Below are 15,723 nucleotides of genomic sequence, written 5' to 3'. Positions count from 1 at the left end.
ACTTGGAGCGTTACTTGCAGGAATGAAACCTACATGAGGTATGCAGCACTGAACTTCGGACACCTCAGCAATTAGATGAGTCCACAGTCTTAAAATGTTTCCACTCCTTTTTGCACAGGGAGAATTAGGTATTCAGGAAAGACATTATCTGTGTGTAGCTGAGTAGGAAGAACACAGATGCCACATAAAGTTAGAAAGCTGAGGCATTCTGAAAATCTTTCTTTTCTCACTGCAGTTTTGTCATTGTGTCAACACCAAATATCCTTGTGTTTGCCTCCTGGAAGAGAACTTAGGAGTGAGGTGAGCAGTGAGTTTGGTGTTGCAGGTGGATTTCAGCACTTACCTTGCCTGGATGGTTTCAGCCCAATTGAACTCATGGTTTATTTCATATGGATTTGTTTTGCTGTCTGCCTTTGCTGCTTTTCAGTGCCTTCCATTTCAAAGTTAATCTGAATTTAAGTAAGGCGTCAACTTTGAATCGACTTTAACCAGAAATCTGAAAGCTGGCTTTGAATCTGGAAGCCAGATGTTAGGTGGTGGCCAGTTAACTCTTCATGATGTGGGAGGGAAGATTTGGCATTGGTCTCTCCTTCCAGGACAGTTTATATGTTTTGAAGTAGACAGTGTCTTGCATAAAAATCAGCAGAGACACTGGGAGCAGCATGCAAGACTAGGATTTTTCCTTGAACCCACCCAAAGACACACTTCATTGCTGTTGTATGGCCAACTCCTTCTGGCCCTGTTTATTTTGTATCATTAGCTTCATGGCTTCACAACTTCAGTGCAAGACCTGAAGAATTTGTCTCCAGTCTGGAGCTAAGGCACTCTGGAAATATGGCTTTGAAACAAACCAAGGAGAACCAAGTTGTTTTGTTGCTCAGTATGGCCCCCAACCCCTACTATTAAGACAAAAAATGCAGCATAAGTTTTTCTACCAGAACTGTGATGGCTGATCTGCTGGCTACTCAACTCAGCGCTCTCAGTAGATTAGGTAGGGTTGATCTAAATTCAGAAAATGGATAAGCTCACTGTGGGGGCTTAAACACAGGACAAGTAGTTCATGAACCCAAGTGAAAAAGATGGTGACATCTTTAGCCTTACACAGAAGTAAAACCTAGGTAGTCTAAAACTTCACTAATAAATTTCAGATGCTTGAATACTCAAGTAGGCCAGAATACTGTAGACTGTAGCTGTTGAAACAAGATACCAATATTTTACCTGGCCCTCACCCGAAGTTCCTAAGTCCTTTTGTGGATCTGTACCTATATTGAAAGACATTAACAGGAGCAAGGAACAGGCCTTCAGAGAGATGTCTTGGCACTCAAAGCACCATGATTGTGAAAGCTACACAGTCTGCTCTAAAGCAGAATTTAATTCTGGTGATACACAGCCATGGTGCTTGCAGAAATATTATTCTGATCTTTCCCTCTCCTCTCCATTTTCCTCTCAAATTAACAAAGATTAAATCATGTTCACTATTGTTATGTCATACACCACGGAATGATCTCAATGCAACACCAGATTTGATACCTGTAAATCTCAAATACCAATTTTCTTTGTCTAGTTAGAAAATTGTTTTGTATACAAGAAACAATCTCACACTGAGGTAAACTTTATGAAGAAATCATAACACTGTTTTAGTATGTTGCAAATGCTCCTTTAGAGTAACTTGCCCTGACTCATGGCAGATCTTTTGGATGACTGGTTCCTCATAAAATTTGGTAACTGGGTCCCAGCAGGAAGATGCGCAGCAGTGCACTTATCTTCCTGGTGATGCAGTACATCCAACCAGTCCCCCAGATGCTCCCCAGTACAGGCTCAGCATCTGTCTGTTGGTGGTCACAGAGACAAAACTGTGGGAACCGACGTTGCAGATCAGAGTCAGTGTGAAAAAGGATATGTAAATACAATGAGGATGCATAACTAAGAATGTCTGCTAGTGCATAAGTGTCTTCGGTTTCACAGCTTAAATCCTATTTAAATTCTTGCATTGTAAGAGGGTGATTTTGTCCATCCGGTACAGTTATAGATCTTCCCTTAAAGGCTTTTTCCTGTGGCAGCTGCATACTGAGTCTCTGTCATCAGGCTGAGGTACAAGATCCATTCCATCCCGTATTTCAGGTTTGCTGGCTTGGCGTTCGGCATATTTCTGAAATATGTAAACAACATTTAAGAATGCTGAAAGCACCAAGGTATAATTCATGAAACAGAATTTTCCTCCTCCCTTCCACTTACCAGCTTCCCTTTATCCTGGCTCCTTATGTCATTGTTTACAACCTGTTTATAAGATGTCTTTATAACACGCCTAGTAATAGGCTACATTGCCTCTGAAAGCCTCCTTTAATGTTTTCCCATGTGCTATGATTAATGTCAATCTGAATATTGTCGTTATTTGTGCCTCTAACCACATTATGCAGATAATAATGTCATTTTGGTACACTGAGCTATGTCAAACTTTGTGTCAACCTGTGACTGCTGAGGCCGAGCTCTACCTCTGTACAGCAAGGGAGGAAAAAGAAACGAGTACTTTCAGAAAACACCAACTCAAGTTTCACTAGAGACTTGCATCTCCTAGGGAAGCAATGACTGTTTGACCTGCGTCACCCTTCCCCACTCTGCAAACTGTATTTCCAGAATTTCTTTTCCAGGTATTCATTGTTACGTAATACAGCAGAGTAGCTAATGAGTGGATAAATATGAAGGGAAAAAGAAGGTAAGTTGTGTGCAGATGATCTCCTACCTCTATGTCATATGCCAAGTGACACCAAAAACAGGTCTGACTGTGGGGATGGGGGAAAAAAAGATATAAATCTCTCATTCTGTAAAGCAACTGTTATGTCAGGCTGCTTCTCTAATGATGAAACAAGTTTTAGCAAAGATCTTTACACTGATCTCCTGTGAATAATATAAACAACGTCTGCTACTGATGTAAGGACTGAGTATGAAATGGGTATCATCAGTAGCTGTAGCAGTTGAGGAAAAGTAATAAAATGCTTTATTGTACTAACCTGGAGCACTTTATAATAGTAGCAGTAAAGCCTGTGAGGTTGAAGTAATTCTCTTGCCATTAACTGTCCTTCTCTAGCAATTTTTTGTGCTTCTTCATCATTTTCCTGGAAAATTGAGAGGAGACAGGAATGAATAGGAGAGCAATCAGCGAGTTACTTGAACCCTTGCTGGCCTAAGTATGTTTATCAAAGGGGCTATTCAAATCTGAACTTTTACAATTGCTGGTACGCTGCAAAGGCACACTGTTTAAATTTCAATTTTTTTTTTGAAATACTGGATTGCTTTTGTGGTTTCAGTTAGTAGCTCAGGGCTATCAGTAACAGCTTTCATGGGTAACTGTACAATTTCAAAAACTAAGTATTGTTACTCCACTGTTTTGGCCAAGTCAAAGCCTCTTCAAAAGCAGCCCTGACAACTCCCACACATACTTAGTTACACAGAAGACAGAGCTGCAGCTGTTGTCCTTTCCTATGCAATGCAACCCAGTGTTTTCCTTTTAAAAATAACTGATTGACATTTAAAAGTTGTATAGGTAATGCCAGCATGAGCATGTGAATTCATGTACTTACTCTCAAAGTTTTTAGGTCTGTATCTCAGCTTTTAGTATTCTCATCTGATTCTTTATGAAGAACTACAGTACTGTCAGAACAGAATCTTTTCCTATGTATTTAAACTTACAGTTAAGCTTAAAACACAAATGGTATTTGCAGTCACACAGCATGCCAGCCTCTCTTATCCTGAGATTATATAGAGCAGTGATTTTTTGTACATTCAGACAAACATGCAATGACTTCTGTTCTAGTCAGGACCTGAAAAAAGTGATAGAATAATTAAGTAGTACCTAGGATTCTGGGCATTTCTTTGAAAATTACCTGCATTAGTCAGTATACTAATGCTCTGACTCATGAAAACACTACTGCACATACCTGAAATTAATTCTCAACTATTTCCCTGAATAGAGATGGTTACTTGAATTAAGGCCTTCCCCTCTAATACAGCAAAATGTACTTCCTTTATCCCAGGATCTCAGCAGAGAGTTTATGCAAAATATGTATGTGGAAATACAAAAAGAGAGCACTAAGATTTTTTTAAAACATATTTATTTATTGAATTTGTAATGGAACTTACCTTAGCCCATTTTATTTTTTCTAGCAAGTCTTCCAAGCTTCTCTTAACTGGAACATAATGCTTCCATGGTTTTAATACAGAATAAAAATGTTCATAGTACTGGGAATCTTGCTTCAGTACTAGGCTGTCACCCAGCATGAGGTATGGAAACCTGTAAGCTGCTACAGTCCCATCAACATTCACTTGGTATTTGTACTACAAATGAAGATAAGAGGGAAAAAACGTGAAACATTTTGAAACAGAATAGCAACACTGATTATATACAAAATTATTTTCACAGACTATTCATAATTTTTTTATTAGTTTTCAAACCTGTTTTAGTGTCAAGCAGGTGTAGTTTAGTGGTGTTAGGATAACATAGTGGAAAAATTACTTGTTTTCAGCCCAAGACTGACAGCGAAGAAGCTTTGTGTCACATGAAATTCCTGATGGGCACTATTATCCTAAAGTGTCCTGTGACAGAACAAGGGGTAGAGCTATGAAGAATTCAAAACTAATCTATGCTTCAAAAGAGTAAATTTATTCTCACTGAAAACTATATAGAACAATCTAACATAGTAAACTAAAAGCAACCATGAATACAGTGCTCTGCCAAATACCCTTGGCTTTTACAGCATTTCCAATATATTAATCTCTGGAATAGAGCTTCAGCTGCCATTGTTACAATTACTTTTTACAAGACTCTGTCCTCTTTATACCCAAGTTTTGTCCATTGTTTTAATATTTTCCCCAAGTAAAAAAAAAAATGATGGTGAGCAACCACATTTTTCAATCTCTTAAAAAAAAACTTCCATTAATTCTCTCAAAGGGAATCCATGAAAAAATTGTAGTGGCTTTCTTTAATGTGCCACACTACAACTTTGATTATGGGTGGTCTAGCTCCCCATGGACCAGGGCTCACAGTGTAGCATGACTCTTTCGTTTACTGAATGGAATTAGCAACATCAAGCCTTGTTATTTTAGTTGGTAAGCACTTGGCAGCAAAATTAATCCAGGATTGTAATTTGCTTGCTACCTTAAAGAAGTCAAAGAAGCCCATCAGTGGAACCTTTCCCAGCTCTTTTTCTTTTTCTCTGAAGAAGAAATATCCTGTTATTCCAGCATCAAGTAGTTCTGGATTTTTCCTGGATAACTTGACAAGATAGAGACGTTCTTCTCTGCTGTCTCGACCTCTAAATAAAGCTTGCTCAGTTTTGTTTTCCCAGAATGGGCCTATGAGCATTAAGATAAAAGTGAACAGTCATGAAATATACATGATACCTTTTGTGCAAATAATAGGAACTTGCTATGAAAGTGGTATTACTCTCAGAGACATGGTAGAACAGACGTGATTTCTTGTAATTAACCCATAAACACTTATTAATCACAGGGTTTAGACTCCCAGTTCTGCCTTGAATTTTGGGATGAGAAACTGAGCAACTTTTAAAAAGAAAAATAGAAAATTGCTTTTGCACTCATCAATTTTACATTCAAATAACCTAAAATATCTTGAAAGTTGTATAAGAAATTGTAATCAAATTATTTATATGAGTCAAATAGTAATTAAAGTAATTATCTGCCCTTAAAGACTGCCACAATAACGAAACTTTCTTTAGGAAAATCCACTTGTGTTACACAGCAATTTATTCAGGTCTTTGAGAAGTCACTTAATGATAACCTATAAAGGAAAAAAATGCTATACTGTGTCCTCAGGATACTTAGCTAGAGCCAGAAAGACTTCATCTCTGCTTACTTCTTTCTTTTAAAAATGTTAAATATGTGTCCTTCTTCATCCTTCTGCTGGAAATTTCCTTAATGGACATACCAAGTTAGAGTAGGACCTTAATTGTATCCTAACTGGAAAAGCAGCTGCACTAAACAAGTAAACACAGACTGCTTCAAACTGATAATGTAATTAAGATGGTAAATTTAAAAACAAAGTAATAAAGCAAGGAGAAACTGTCAACTATTCAAGTAAAAAGAAACACCTACTCGCTCAAATTTTACTCCTTAGGTATTGTGCGTGTCACCTGCCTGATCCTATTCATGAATATCCTGGGGGAAAAACACACCTGTCAGTAAAACTGACTCTTCCTTTGAAGCTAGAAAAACCATTCAGAAGATCCCACTATGAGGTATTTCTTATACAAACAATATTTTTTTCAGTTGAAAGAGACTACAACATAGTTCCAGTTTGCTACTTTCAGGATTCAAATTCATTTTTATTAAAGTGGAACACTGGGCCACATCACTGTCAGAAAAAGGATTACTATTTTATTAGAAGGAGCATTATTTCTCCTTTACTGAGGAGACAGGCCTTCTAATTATATATATATATATTTGACATGTCATGGTAGCTATCTTCTGGATGGTAGCTATCTTCTGAATTTAAATTAAAATTCACCATTATTGTGAATTTAATTTCTTAAATTTTGGCTCTAACCCTGTATTAAACACCTCCTTTTAGCAGTGTTGAAATGTGTAGACTCTCTAAAGACCAAACTGCTTGTATTACGAGATGTCCTACAGCATTTCATGTGTCCTGTAAACTGTAACACACATTATTTGAACACAGCTTACTCCAATGGAATGACAATTTCTTTCTTAAAATTCACCATCTCTAACTTACCTGTATTTCCCTGAATAGAAAGGAGATCATTTGTGACACCACGTAGGGTTTCAAGAGTTGAGTGGGTTACATCATACGTTGGCAGGACGATGTCTCTTGAATCCACAGAGCCACACCATGAAATTATAGGTATAGGGCCAGGCGTATCATTAACTTTTCGATACTCAACTGGCCAATCTCCAACATTAAGATAAAACTCCACATCTGGAAGATGAACCTAAAAGTATACCCAAGAAAGCATAACACAAAGGTAATCATTTGCCATTCTTAAGTGAAGTATAATCCTCAGTTCTCTTATGAAACTACAAACTTACTGAATCAACCTACCTTAGAATCAACAAGCCTACTAATAGATGTTACAGATTTAGCTGATATTAAGATACTGATTTCAAGTTTCTGTCCTGCAAGTAGGTCTGAAGGGAACACTTACAGAGGCCAGGAAGCTTGCCAGGTTGAGCTTCAGCTCCTGCAGATTTTCTACCAATCCCACACATTAAGTCTAGTATGATCCCTAAACATATACTGTCATCTTGATGGAAAAATAAAATAAAGTATCTCATTGCAGCAACTACAAATCTGGAGATACAACAGTGAATGCAGCACAGCCATACTGGAATAAGATTTAATAGTTTGAAGTAAATGGTCAAAACTGATACCTTTCTTGCCAGTGACAGTAACATCTCATCGGAGAACATTTTGAAGTCTGTGTACTTCCCTAAGGAACGACGGTAGATGCGATTATTGAGAATAGTGTAATGCACAATAGCACCTCTTGTCTGACTGAACTTCGATGGGATTTCTTTAAGCATTCGCTGAAGGTCAATGGTGGGAAAGGAAAGGAAGTCCTTTGTAATCTGAGGTTCTTGGGATGGACAAGACAGAGTGTTCTGCCAGACCTCAGGGTCTTCCTCAGGACAGTCACAATATTCATGATAAACTGGTCCTGCAGAAAATGAAACACTGAGAGTCAGTATTTGTGATTCTACACCAATCATAATTCCCCAAACACATGGGCATATAAATCTAGAAATTAGAGTGGCTTGACATTTTTTTTCTAAGTTTTCTGAAGTTTCCTGGGAAATCATCAATCTGGGGGAAAGCAATGTAATTGAGAAAACTGCATCATTCTTTTCAGAAATAATAATACGAGACGTGTTGTTACTTGTTGAGGGCAAAATTCATCTGCAAAATGAAGCTCCATTCTTGTGCTCCCTGCCAACCACAGAGAATGTTTAGAATTGGTCTAATGTCCATAACTAGTAAAGCACAGGTATTATTTTCAATTTTAGCCTAATTCAGGACTTTGATACAACAGTCTTTAGCTCTGCTGTAAGGTACTGTCTTTCATATATCATCAACTATTCTTTCTGTTCTTTTGAAGCAGCAGGCTTAAACAAGAGCCTCTCACAGCACGAGAAAAGCCTTTATGGACTCTACTCAACACAGGTGCTGCCCTGTGCCATATTATCATGGTTGCTGGTAAATGTACACCAGCAAAAACAAGACAAACTGCTGCCTTGATGACACAGGACAGTTTTATTTCAGTTTGAAAGCATTTCTAAGTTTGTATTTATGATGCTTTACAAAAATAAAACATAATCAAATTCTGGTTAAAAATAATGATGTTATTTTTAAGTGAATACCTGCTTGAAAAAAAGTAAAAGTACTAATCCTCTCTTACTCCTCTTACAAAATCTGAAAAAGTCTGCTCCTGTATGCACGAGGGAAGAGGATATATTCAGACACAGGACCTTAAGATCAGAGGCTGTAATCTGCCTGCCTATGTGTCTGCGTCCTGTAACTTGGCAATGTACAGGGATTGTCTCTGCTTACTGCTCTGCGTGAGGGGAAGTTTGTGATGAGACTGTATGAACAAGAGCAACCGAACCTCTACTCTCCCACCTCTTGCAGTAAATTAGTCCAAAGCATTTCTGTAGCTACCATCACACATTGCATTAGATCAGAAGAACAACATACCTTTCAAGATATAAGGAGATTGAGCAACATGCTTATCGCCATAAAGTATCTCAATTTTTAGCCCTTTTTTGACACTGCCATACATCCGATACCGCATAAGAAACGTGCCGTCGTTTCTATCCAAAGGGAGAGGAGTATGTATTCTGGTGACCTCTTTTGGAGAAAGTGCTTTAATTACCACTTTAAACTGTGTTCGTCCTGTAAAGAGGAAAATAAAAACAGATAAAAGCACTTCGAGCTATTAGAATCACATGTATGAAATAAAGGTGAGCGCAAACTTTACTGGATGAAATCCATGGAATTTCATATAATGCCGCACTGGATTTTTTTTAATTATACCATGTTGTAAAAATTAATTTCCAGCCATGTAGAGCCATTCTAGCAATTTTTCTTGATCATCACATGCCCAATAAATGGAAAACTTGTAGACAGTGATAAAAAGTTAAACAATGACTACAACATAGAAAGAAAAGCTAACAATATTTGGAAGCAAAAATTTGCTTTAATCTTCTGTTTTCATGTTAATGCTTTGGGCAACTATCATTTCCTCTAGAATAAGAGAGACAGAAAACAAAGTTAAAAAAAAAAAAAAGACAAAAGAACACTTGCCAGCTTGCAGAGAGGCAATTGCAGCATGCAGCAGTCGGATACAAATTGTTCATCTTTGGGCTGCAGCTGACCAACTTGCACATTTAAGGTTCCAGCTACTGAAAAGCAGGGATAAGAGAGTGATGGTGGAGATGTTTCCTGGTCATCTGCCTGACCTGTGCTTTCATCATTAATGCCCTGTGACTTTTTAACTGGGCATGGAACATTTTGTGGACAAGATGAGTGTACATAAACATAAACCTGTTTTATTTCCTTACTTCTGTCACACATGGTCATAGTTAACTTTATCCTTCAGAAAAGAGCTGGACAGTTTATTCTCAGAAATTTGATTGTTTGCAAAGCAAACAATTACAATTAAACTGACAAATTCCAGGTAAAATCAATATATTACTACAATCTGAGCACGTCCCAGCAGCACTAAAAGCCTGAGATGTTACGCTTGTTTCTGTACAATCTGCATCTTAACATAATTTACACCTACAAATACAAAACCGATAGTGAATGAGCAGTCACGTAATGACATTTCTGTCTTCCTCAGAACACTGGATCTTGAGATCGGATGAAGCCAGTTAAGGTGCAAGTCTCCAGAGCAGGCAGAAGCCTTGCAGGAACCCAGCTGTGCATTGCCTGCCACCAGATGCCCTGCCCCTTCAGAGCAGTCACCATGAGCAACACAGATCCACCCAGATATTGCTGTCAGAGAGGGTCCCGCTGTAAATAAGCACAGGAGCAATATCTGCAAGCAGAAGAATCTCATGAGGCTGATCACTCCTCCTTTTCTGCTTTGTATTCAAATGTACAAACACAAAATGTGGGTTATTTGTAATCATCCCTCCGTTTTCTTACTATTCAAAAGTCCTTGCCAGCAAAACACACCAAAAACCAAGTCAGAATATCTTCATTGAAGAGCATACTGAGGAAATAAAATCATTATGAAGTAAGCTTTCAGTCTTTCCTGGAATGTCACTGCGGCAAGCAGCACTCCCACTGCTGAGGAATGTGGAATATTGTGTTTTTGGTAGCTGGCAGATCTGCCATGAAAAGCCCTCATTTATCTGCCCAGCGGGACTTCCAAAAGTGCACTTCTGGCTTCTGAGAAACAGAGGAGTGTTAAGGTTGCTCCAGATACGTGGCACGTCGTTTTCAGAGGAACGATGAGCAGACACCTCCCTGCTTGCCTAGGTGCTAGGCTGAAGATACGGTAGCAGTGAAGCTACGCAGTGTGAAATTTCCTTGGGCAAGTACCAGTACAGCTCTGTACCAGCCTAGGGTAGCTTTCAGGAATCCCACAACATGCAGATATGCTCCTTTTTTTTTTCTTCTGAAGCTGCAGCTCTCTAAGGACTTAGAGTACTGGGTGTAGATGCTCTGTGACGAGTGGACAACCCATGTGTGTTTTAGGAAATAATGGATCCTTATTCGTGTGCACACTCAATAACTTTACAATGATTTGCTCCTACTTGAATCTGCCTGAATCATGTAGCCGGATTCCAAACTGTCCATGACTGAGATATCCAGAACTATTCGTGGGCAGTCAGGTTCTTTCCAAATATATCCTTCAGCTCTGCTTTGCTCTGCGCAACATTATGTTGCACCAGGCAACACATGATAACAAAAACACAGAATAATGAGAATAACAGATGTTGAGTTTGGAGGGGACCTCTCGAGATCATCTGGTCCAACGCCCCTGCTCAGGCAGGGTCAGCTAGGGCAGGCTGCCCAGCACCGTGCCCAGCTGGGTTCCGAGTATCTCCACTGATGGAGGCTCCACAACCTCTCTGGGATCTGTTCCAATGTTTGATGACCCACAGTAAAAACAAAAACAAAACCAGTAACTTTTTCTTGCGTTCAGATGGATTTTGACTGTTCTTCTAGTCTTCAGGAACCTCTCCTGTTCACCACGATCTTTCAAAGATAATCAAAAGTGGCCTCGCAATGACATCAGCCAGCTCAGAATTTCTAGGTTGGAAGAGACCTCAAGATCATCGAGTCCAACCTCTGACCTAACACTAACAAGTCCTCCACTAAACCATATCACTGAGCTCTACATCTAAACGTCTTTTAAAGACCTCCAGGGATGGTGACTCCGCCACTTCCCTGGGCAGCCCATTCCAATGCCTCACAACCCTCTCGGTAAAGAAGTTTTTCCTAACATCCAACCTAAAACTCCCCTGGTGCAACTTTTTGATGTCATTCATATCCCTCACCAGATCCAGTTCCAGATGAGCTTTGGATTCCCAAACCGCATCTCTGCACAATCAGAAAGCATCTCTGTACTCCTCCTCGGTCACCCGCCCTGCCTTCCACCACGTGCACGTTTCAGCAGAAGCTCCTTATTCATCCGTGCAGGCCTCCTGCCACCCTTGTTCGATTTCCTGCTTGTAGGGATGGATCATTCCTGAGCTAGGAGAGGTGATCCTTGAATATAAGGCAGCTGAGATGGTAACAAGAAAGGACTTCTTCAGAAGACAAAAAGGACTCTTAATTTTTGTTCTTCCTTTTAGGAAGACGGAATTACACTTCTCTTGGCTTGCAGAGGAAATGAACTAATTCTAATTAGGATGACACTGGAAATGCTTCATCCCCTGTACTAAGACTTGGGAGCAATTTTATTAAATAAGAAGGGCAACGTACCCAGGTGTAAAATTTGTTTTACCATGAAAACCTGTCTGGGACAGCATTTTAAGGAAAAAAATAATGTTCCTATTCTGAAGAGAAACTAAAATACAGACAGTCAAAATGGGATACTTCAAGAAAACCACCTGGTGAAACTTGTTTTATGTATTTTTTTTTCTCTTGTATAGCTTGTGAATGCAGTATTCCATACATGGATGAAAAAGTGACAAAATACAGAGAACGAAAGGGAGAAAAAGTACGAAGGTATTGGTTTATGAAAATTGCTCGAGAAGAACAAAAGAAAACAGGCACCCCATTTCTGAAATGCAAGCAGAAAATGAAAGAGAAGATCTGAAAACAAATTGTTTTTTTCCCCTCAATGATTTTATTGAAATCATTGCTGGTTGCTTCTTCAGATGGAAACTGGCAGTATAGTCAATATATGGCAGTTGAACAAAAGAGGTTTACTTAGCACTTGACAACACGGGTTCCTGTGAATAGCACAGAATTCATGTAAAGACATGGGGACACAGTTTAGTGTAGGGGAAAGCCTAGCAGGAAAGAAGGACAAGGGGATCCAAAAATCCAAAGAAAAAATTATGCATTTTATATTAAAAATAAGTTCTGTATTTTCAGCAGTGATTCTTTAATATTTTGAATGCTTTTTTTTGCTTTTTTTTTTTTTCCTAGGGAAGGAATGAATTCTGCATCATTTGGCATCTTCCTGAAAAGACAGGTCAGAGCTGCAGGCTGTAGGTTGACATTATTGTTCAGTGTGCAATGGTGCACATTAGTGCTGGTAATTAGACTTGATACTCAGAAAACTCATCTGGATTTAAAATCTACTAATTACCCTATATAAGTGTCATGTTGTGTACTGAGCTACTTGATTGAGATTCTGATCCACACAAAACACAGCTTAATAGCTTAGTGCTGGTTTCACAAATGGGAAGCCTGAACTGCAGCACTTTGATTGCAGTATTCTTGTTGGTGTGATGGAGATGGTAACGTGGAATTATTTAGCTATCCCAGTAGGGATATTTTGAGATGTATTTAGTTTATATTGGGAATAAATGCCTCAGTGAATATTATTAATTATAATTCTTACTGCCATTTTACAAGTGGAATCTGAACATTTTAACATTTAAAGTCATTTGAGAGCTGTAATTTATAGCCTGTGTTTATAGGAATAAATTGAACAGTGCTCGTGCACTGGAATGTGATCAACTGTACCGCTAAGTTGTTAAATGATCCTTGGCACTCTCCTAAATAATTCCTGGCACGGCTCAGGAGCTAGCCTGGGCCGAGCCAGCAGCCGTTCCCCACGGGCATCCTGCGTGCACTGACTGGGTCCGGAGGCTACAAACGCCACAGAGCGAACGGAGGCCACTCCATGCCAGATGGCATCACGACCTGAAAACTTCCCCAGGGGTGTTTTATTTATTAACATAAACACAGACATACGTGTATGCACTGAGGGCAAAACTAGGTTTGCAGTACCCACTTCCTATGAGCTTATCTGGGAGCATTTAAACTTGCAGAGAATCCTGCTGAGCTTCACCCCTTTTACCTTTAGCCACCTGTTGCTCCAACCTGAGGAGCTTCCCTCTGTGGCTGAAATCGGCCTCAGAGCTGGCAGCAAGGGTGCAGCTGCACTGCTGCAAGCTGCGCTGCAGCCCGGCACCACATTGCAACAGAGGCTGGAGCAGGTCCAGCACTGAGGCGTGTGGGGCTCTGTCTCACATCTCTGCTGGGCAGCTTGCTCGTCGCTGCCTTCAGGATAAAATCTGAGGCGCATAAGTTCTTTTTATCCTAAACTGCAACTATTTGTACAGAGGGTGTGCGACTGGCTGGAGGGAGAAACCAGCTGCCAGGCAGCACAGCGCGGGGCTGCGGGAGCACAACCCCATGCCCACCCTCAGGAGAAGTGTCCGGGGCTGTTTTGTGCCGGTGCTGAATGAACAGGAGATGAAAATTATTCCCGTTTAACGGGGCAGCAGTAGGATAACGGAGCGCTGCGGGACCGGGATGCGAAGCGAGCTGGATGCGTGCAGAGGGGGAGAGGAGTTCAGGGCAGGGGCTGAGGGAAGGGGCTGCCAGGGATGGGTGCACATAGCAGGCAGGGAGGAGGAAGAGGAGAAGGAGAAAGGGGAAAGGAGAAGAAAATGGGGAAAGGGAAAGGGATAGGGGAAAGGGAGGAGCCCCGCTGCCCCCGGGGCAGGGCTCGCAGCCCGCCCCCAGCCCCGGAGCCCGAGCACGGTACCTGGGGGCGAGCGGGTGAAGTTGTGTCCGGCCGCGCTGACCGCCTGGAGGTGGAAGTAGCGCACGGGCAGGGCGAGCCCCGCTTCCAGCCCGGGGCCCCACGCCAGGCTCCGCTCGGGGCTGACGGCGGCCGCCTCGGCGGAGCTCAGCAGCGGCAGAGCGGCGCCCAGCAGCAGCCGCAGCAGCCCGCAGCCCCGGCTCGCCATGGCCCCGCCGAGCCGAGCCGGGCCGGTCCGGTCCACGGCCTCCTCCGGGCCTGCGCGGCCGGGCGGGCCCCAGCGCCCGCTCCCCGGGGCGGCCGCCGCCCGCTCCCCGCCCCGCGGGGCGGCCCGAGGGGGCCGGGGCCGGGGCTGGAGCCGGGGCTGGAGCCGGGCGCGCCCCGCGCCTCAGGGCGGTGCCGGCCCCCGGCTGCAAACGCCCGGCCCGGGGCTGCCCTGGCGGGGAGCGGGCGGCTCTGAAGCGCCGAAGGTGTTGGTGTGCTGCCAGAGAGCCGGGGGGGAATGGCCCCGTCCTCGTCCTGCTGCCGGCTGCTCCGGCCTCGTGTTCTCGGGCCTGAGGTGGTCCTCGTGGGCTGCGAGCGCTCTGCAGGCCAGGTGGCAGCAGAAATAGCCCCCGTGTTTCCCTCCAGCCTGTGCTTTAGCAGTCAGCTGAACAGCGGGCACTGCATCAGTGCCTGTGTTTCGTGATGTTGCACCAGCTAAACAGCTGGTATTGACTTTAAAGAGAAAAAAAAATGTATTTCTCCGAAGCCTACTAATCACAACTGCATGAATCAGTGCATATACAGAGACTGCTGTGAAATAAACAAAAATGCAAACACAATTTAAAGTTCCCCCTTTTTTCCAGGATTTTCCATGTAGGGACCACATTCAAACTGAAGGACAGACCGGGGACCCTGCTGGGACGTGGGGGCACTTTGCTCCCTGCTGTCGAGCTCACCTGCCCGTCCCGGGGAGGAGGCAGGGTGCTGAGGAGGCTCAGCCCCATGTCCTGGTGCTGAGGAGGCTCAGCCCCACATCCCGGTGCAGCTCAGGCACGTACCCACAGTCAGGAGCTGGAGCATGCCCTTGGCTCCTGCTGTCTGCGCCTTGCAGTTGGGTCTTGTCAGGGCTGGAAAGCCTGGTGAAGGGGAAGGAAGGGTCACGATGTTGTTCTCTAGAAAATGGAAAGTTTTGCAAAACAAAGTAATTTCATAGATCTAACCTGGTGGAAAATGAATACAGAGGGGAAAACCCCAATGATTTGTCTCCTGAAGTTGTATCGTTTTTATCACAAGTGCCTTTGTTGCTACTAGGAAGTAGCTCAGGATGACAGTAGACGTGGGGGCTTACAAGGCTGAAAGAAAATTAAATGATGCTTCCATGAAAGCTTGGACTTTTCAGATGCAAAACATTGAGAGCATGAATGAATGCTGCATGTTTTATATATAAATAACATGAACTTCAAGGCTCCGTGCATACAGACCATGAAAAACAGGTTCTTTGAAAGGAATCATCAAGTCTAGTTTCCTCCCT

General features: G+C 42.1%; 1 protein-coding gene across 2 annotated transcripts; it reads right to left on the bottom strand.

The window, feature by feature from the left end:
* Nucleotides 1-709: 709 nt before the first annotated feature.
* POGLUT3 (protein O-glucosyltransferase 3) lies at nucleotides 710-14,527 on the bottom strand. 2 transcript variants are annotated; one of them, XM_027468517.3, is made up of 8 exons: nucleotides 14,211-14,521; nucleotides 8,723-8,920; nucleotides 7,402-7,688; nucleotides 6,746-6,962; nucleotides 5,153-5,349; nucleotides 4,138-4,332; nucleotides 3,009-3,113; nucleotides 710-2,149 (listed from the first exon to the last, which is right to left on the bottom strand). In XM_027468517.3, exons 1-8 carry the CDS (start codon nucleotides 14,413-14,415, stop codon nucleotides 2,024-2,026), a joined length of 1,530 nt encoding a protein of 509 aa, XP_027324318.2. In that variant the 5' UTR covers nucleotides 14,416-14,521; the 3' UTR covers nucleotides 710-2,023. The 2 variants fall into 2 exon arrangements, with proteins under 2 accessions (XP_027324318.2, XP_071888826.1); XM_072032725.1 differs by lacking the exons at nucleotides 710-2,149; nucleotides 3,009-3,113 and adding an exon at nucleotides 3,675-3,818 and having other exon boundaries at nucleotides 14,211-14,527.
* Between the last annotated feature and the right edge of the window lie 1,196 nt (nucleotides 14,528-15,723).

This window comes from Anas platyrhynchos, chromosome 1 (genome assembly GCF_047663525.1).
Source record: "Anas platyrhynchos isolate ZD024472 breed Pekin duck chromosome 1, IASCAAS_PekinDuck_T2T, whole genome shotgun sequence".
NCBI lineage: Eukaryota > Metazoa > Chordata > Aves > Anseriformes > Anatidae > Anas > Anas platyrhynchos.
Note: the sequence above shows the minus strand (reverse complement) of the source record. Positions and strands in the feature narration are given on the sequence as shown.

Bases quoted from the DNA above. Each gene is read 5' to 3' on its own strand.
- POGLUT3 (XM_027468517.3), bottom strand. From the start codon at position 14,415: ATGGCGAGCCGGGGCTGCGGGCTGCTGCGGCTGCTGCTGGGCGCCGCT. The intron at 8,921-14,210 runs GTACCGTGCTCG...TCCTCTTTACAG, and splicing joins CTTCACCCGCTCGCCCCCAG to GACGAACACAGTTTAAAGTG. The intron at 2,150-3,008 runs GTTAGTACAATA...TACATATTTCAG, and splicing joins ACTATTATAAAGTGCTCCAG to AAATATGCCGAACGCCAAGC.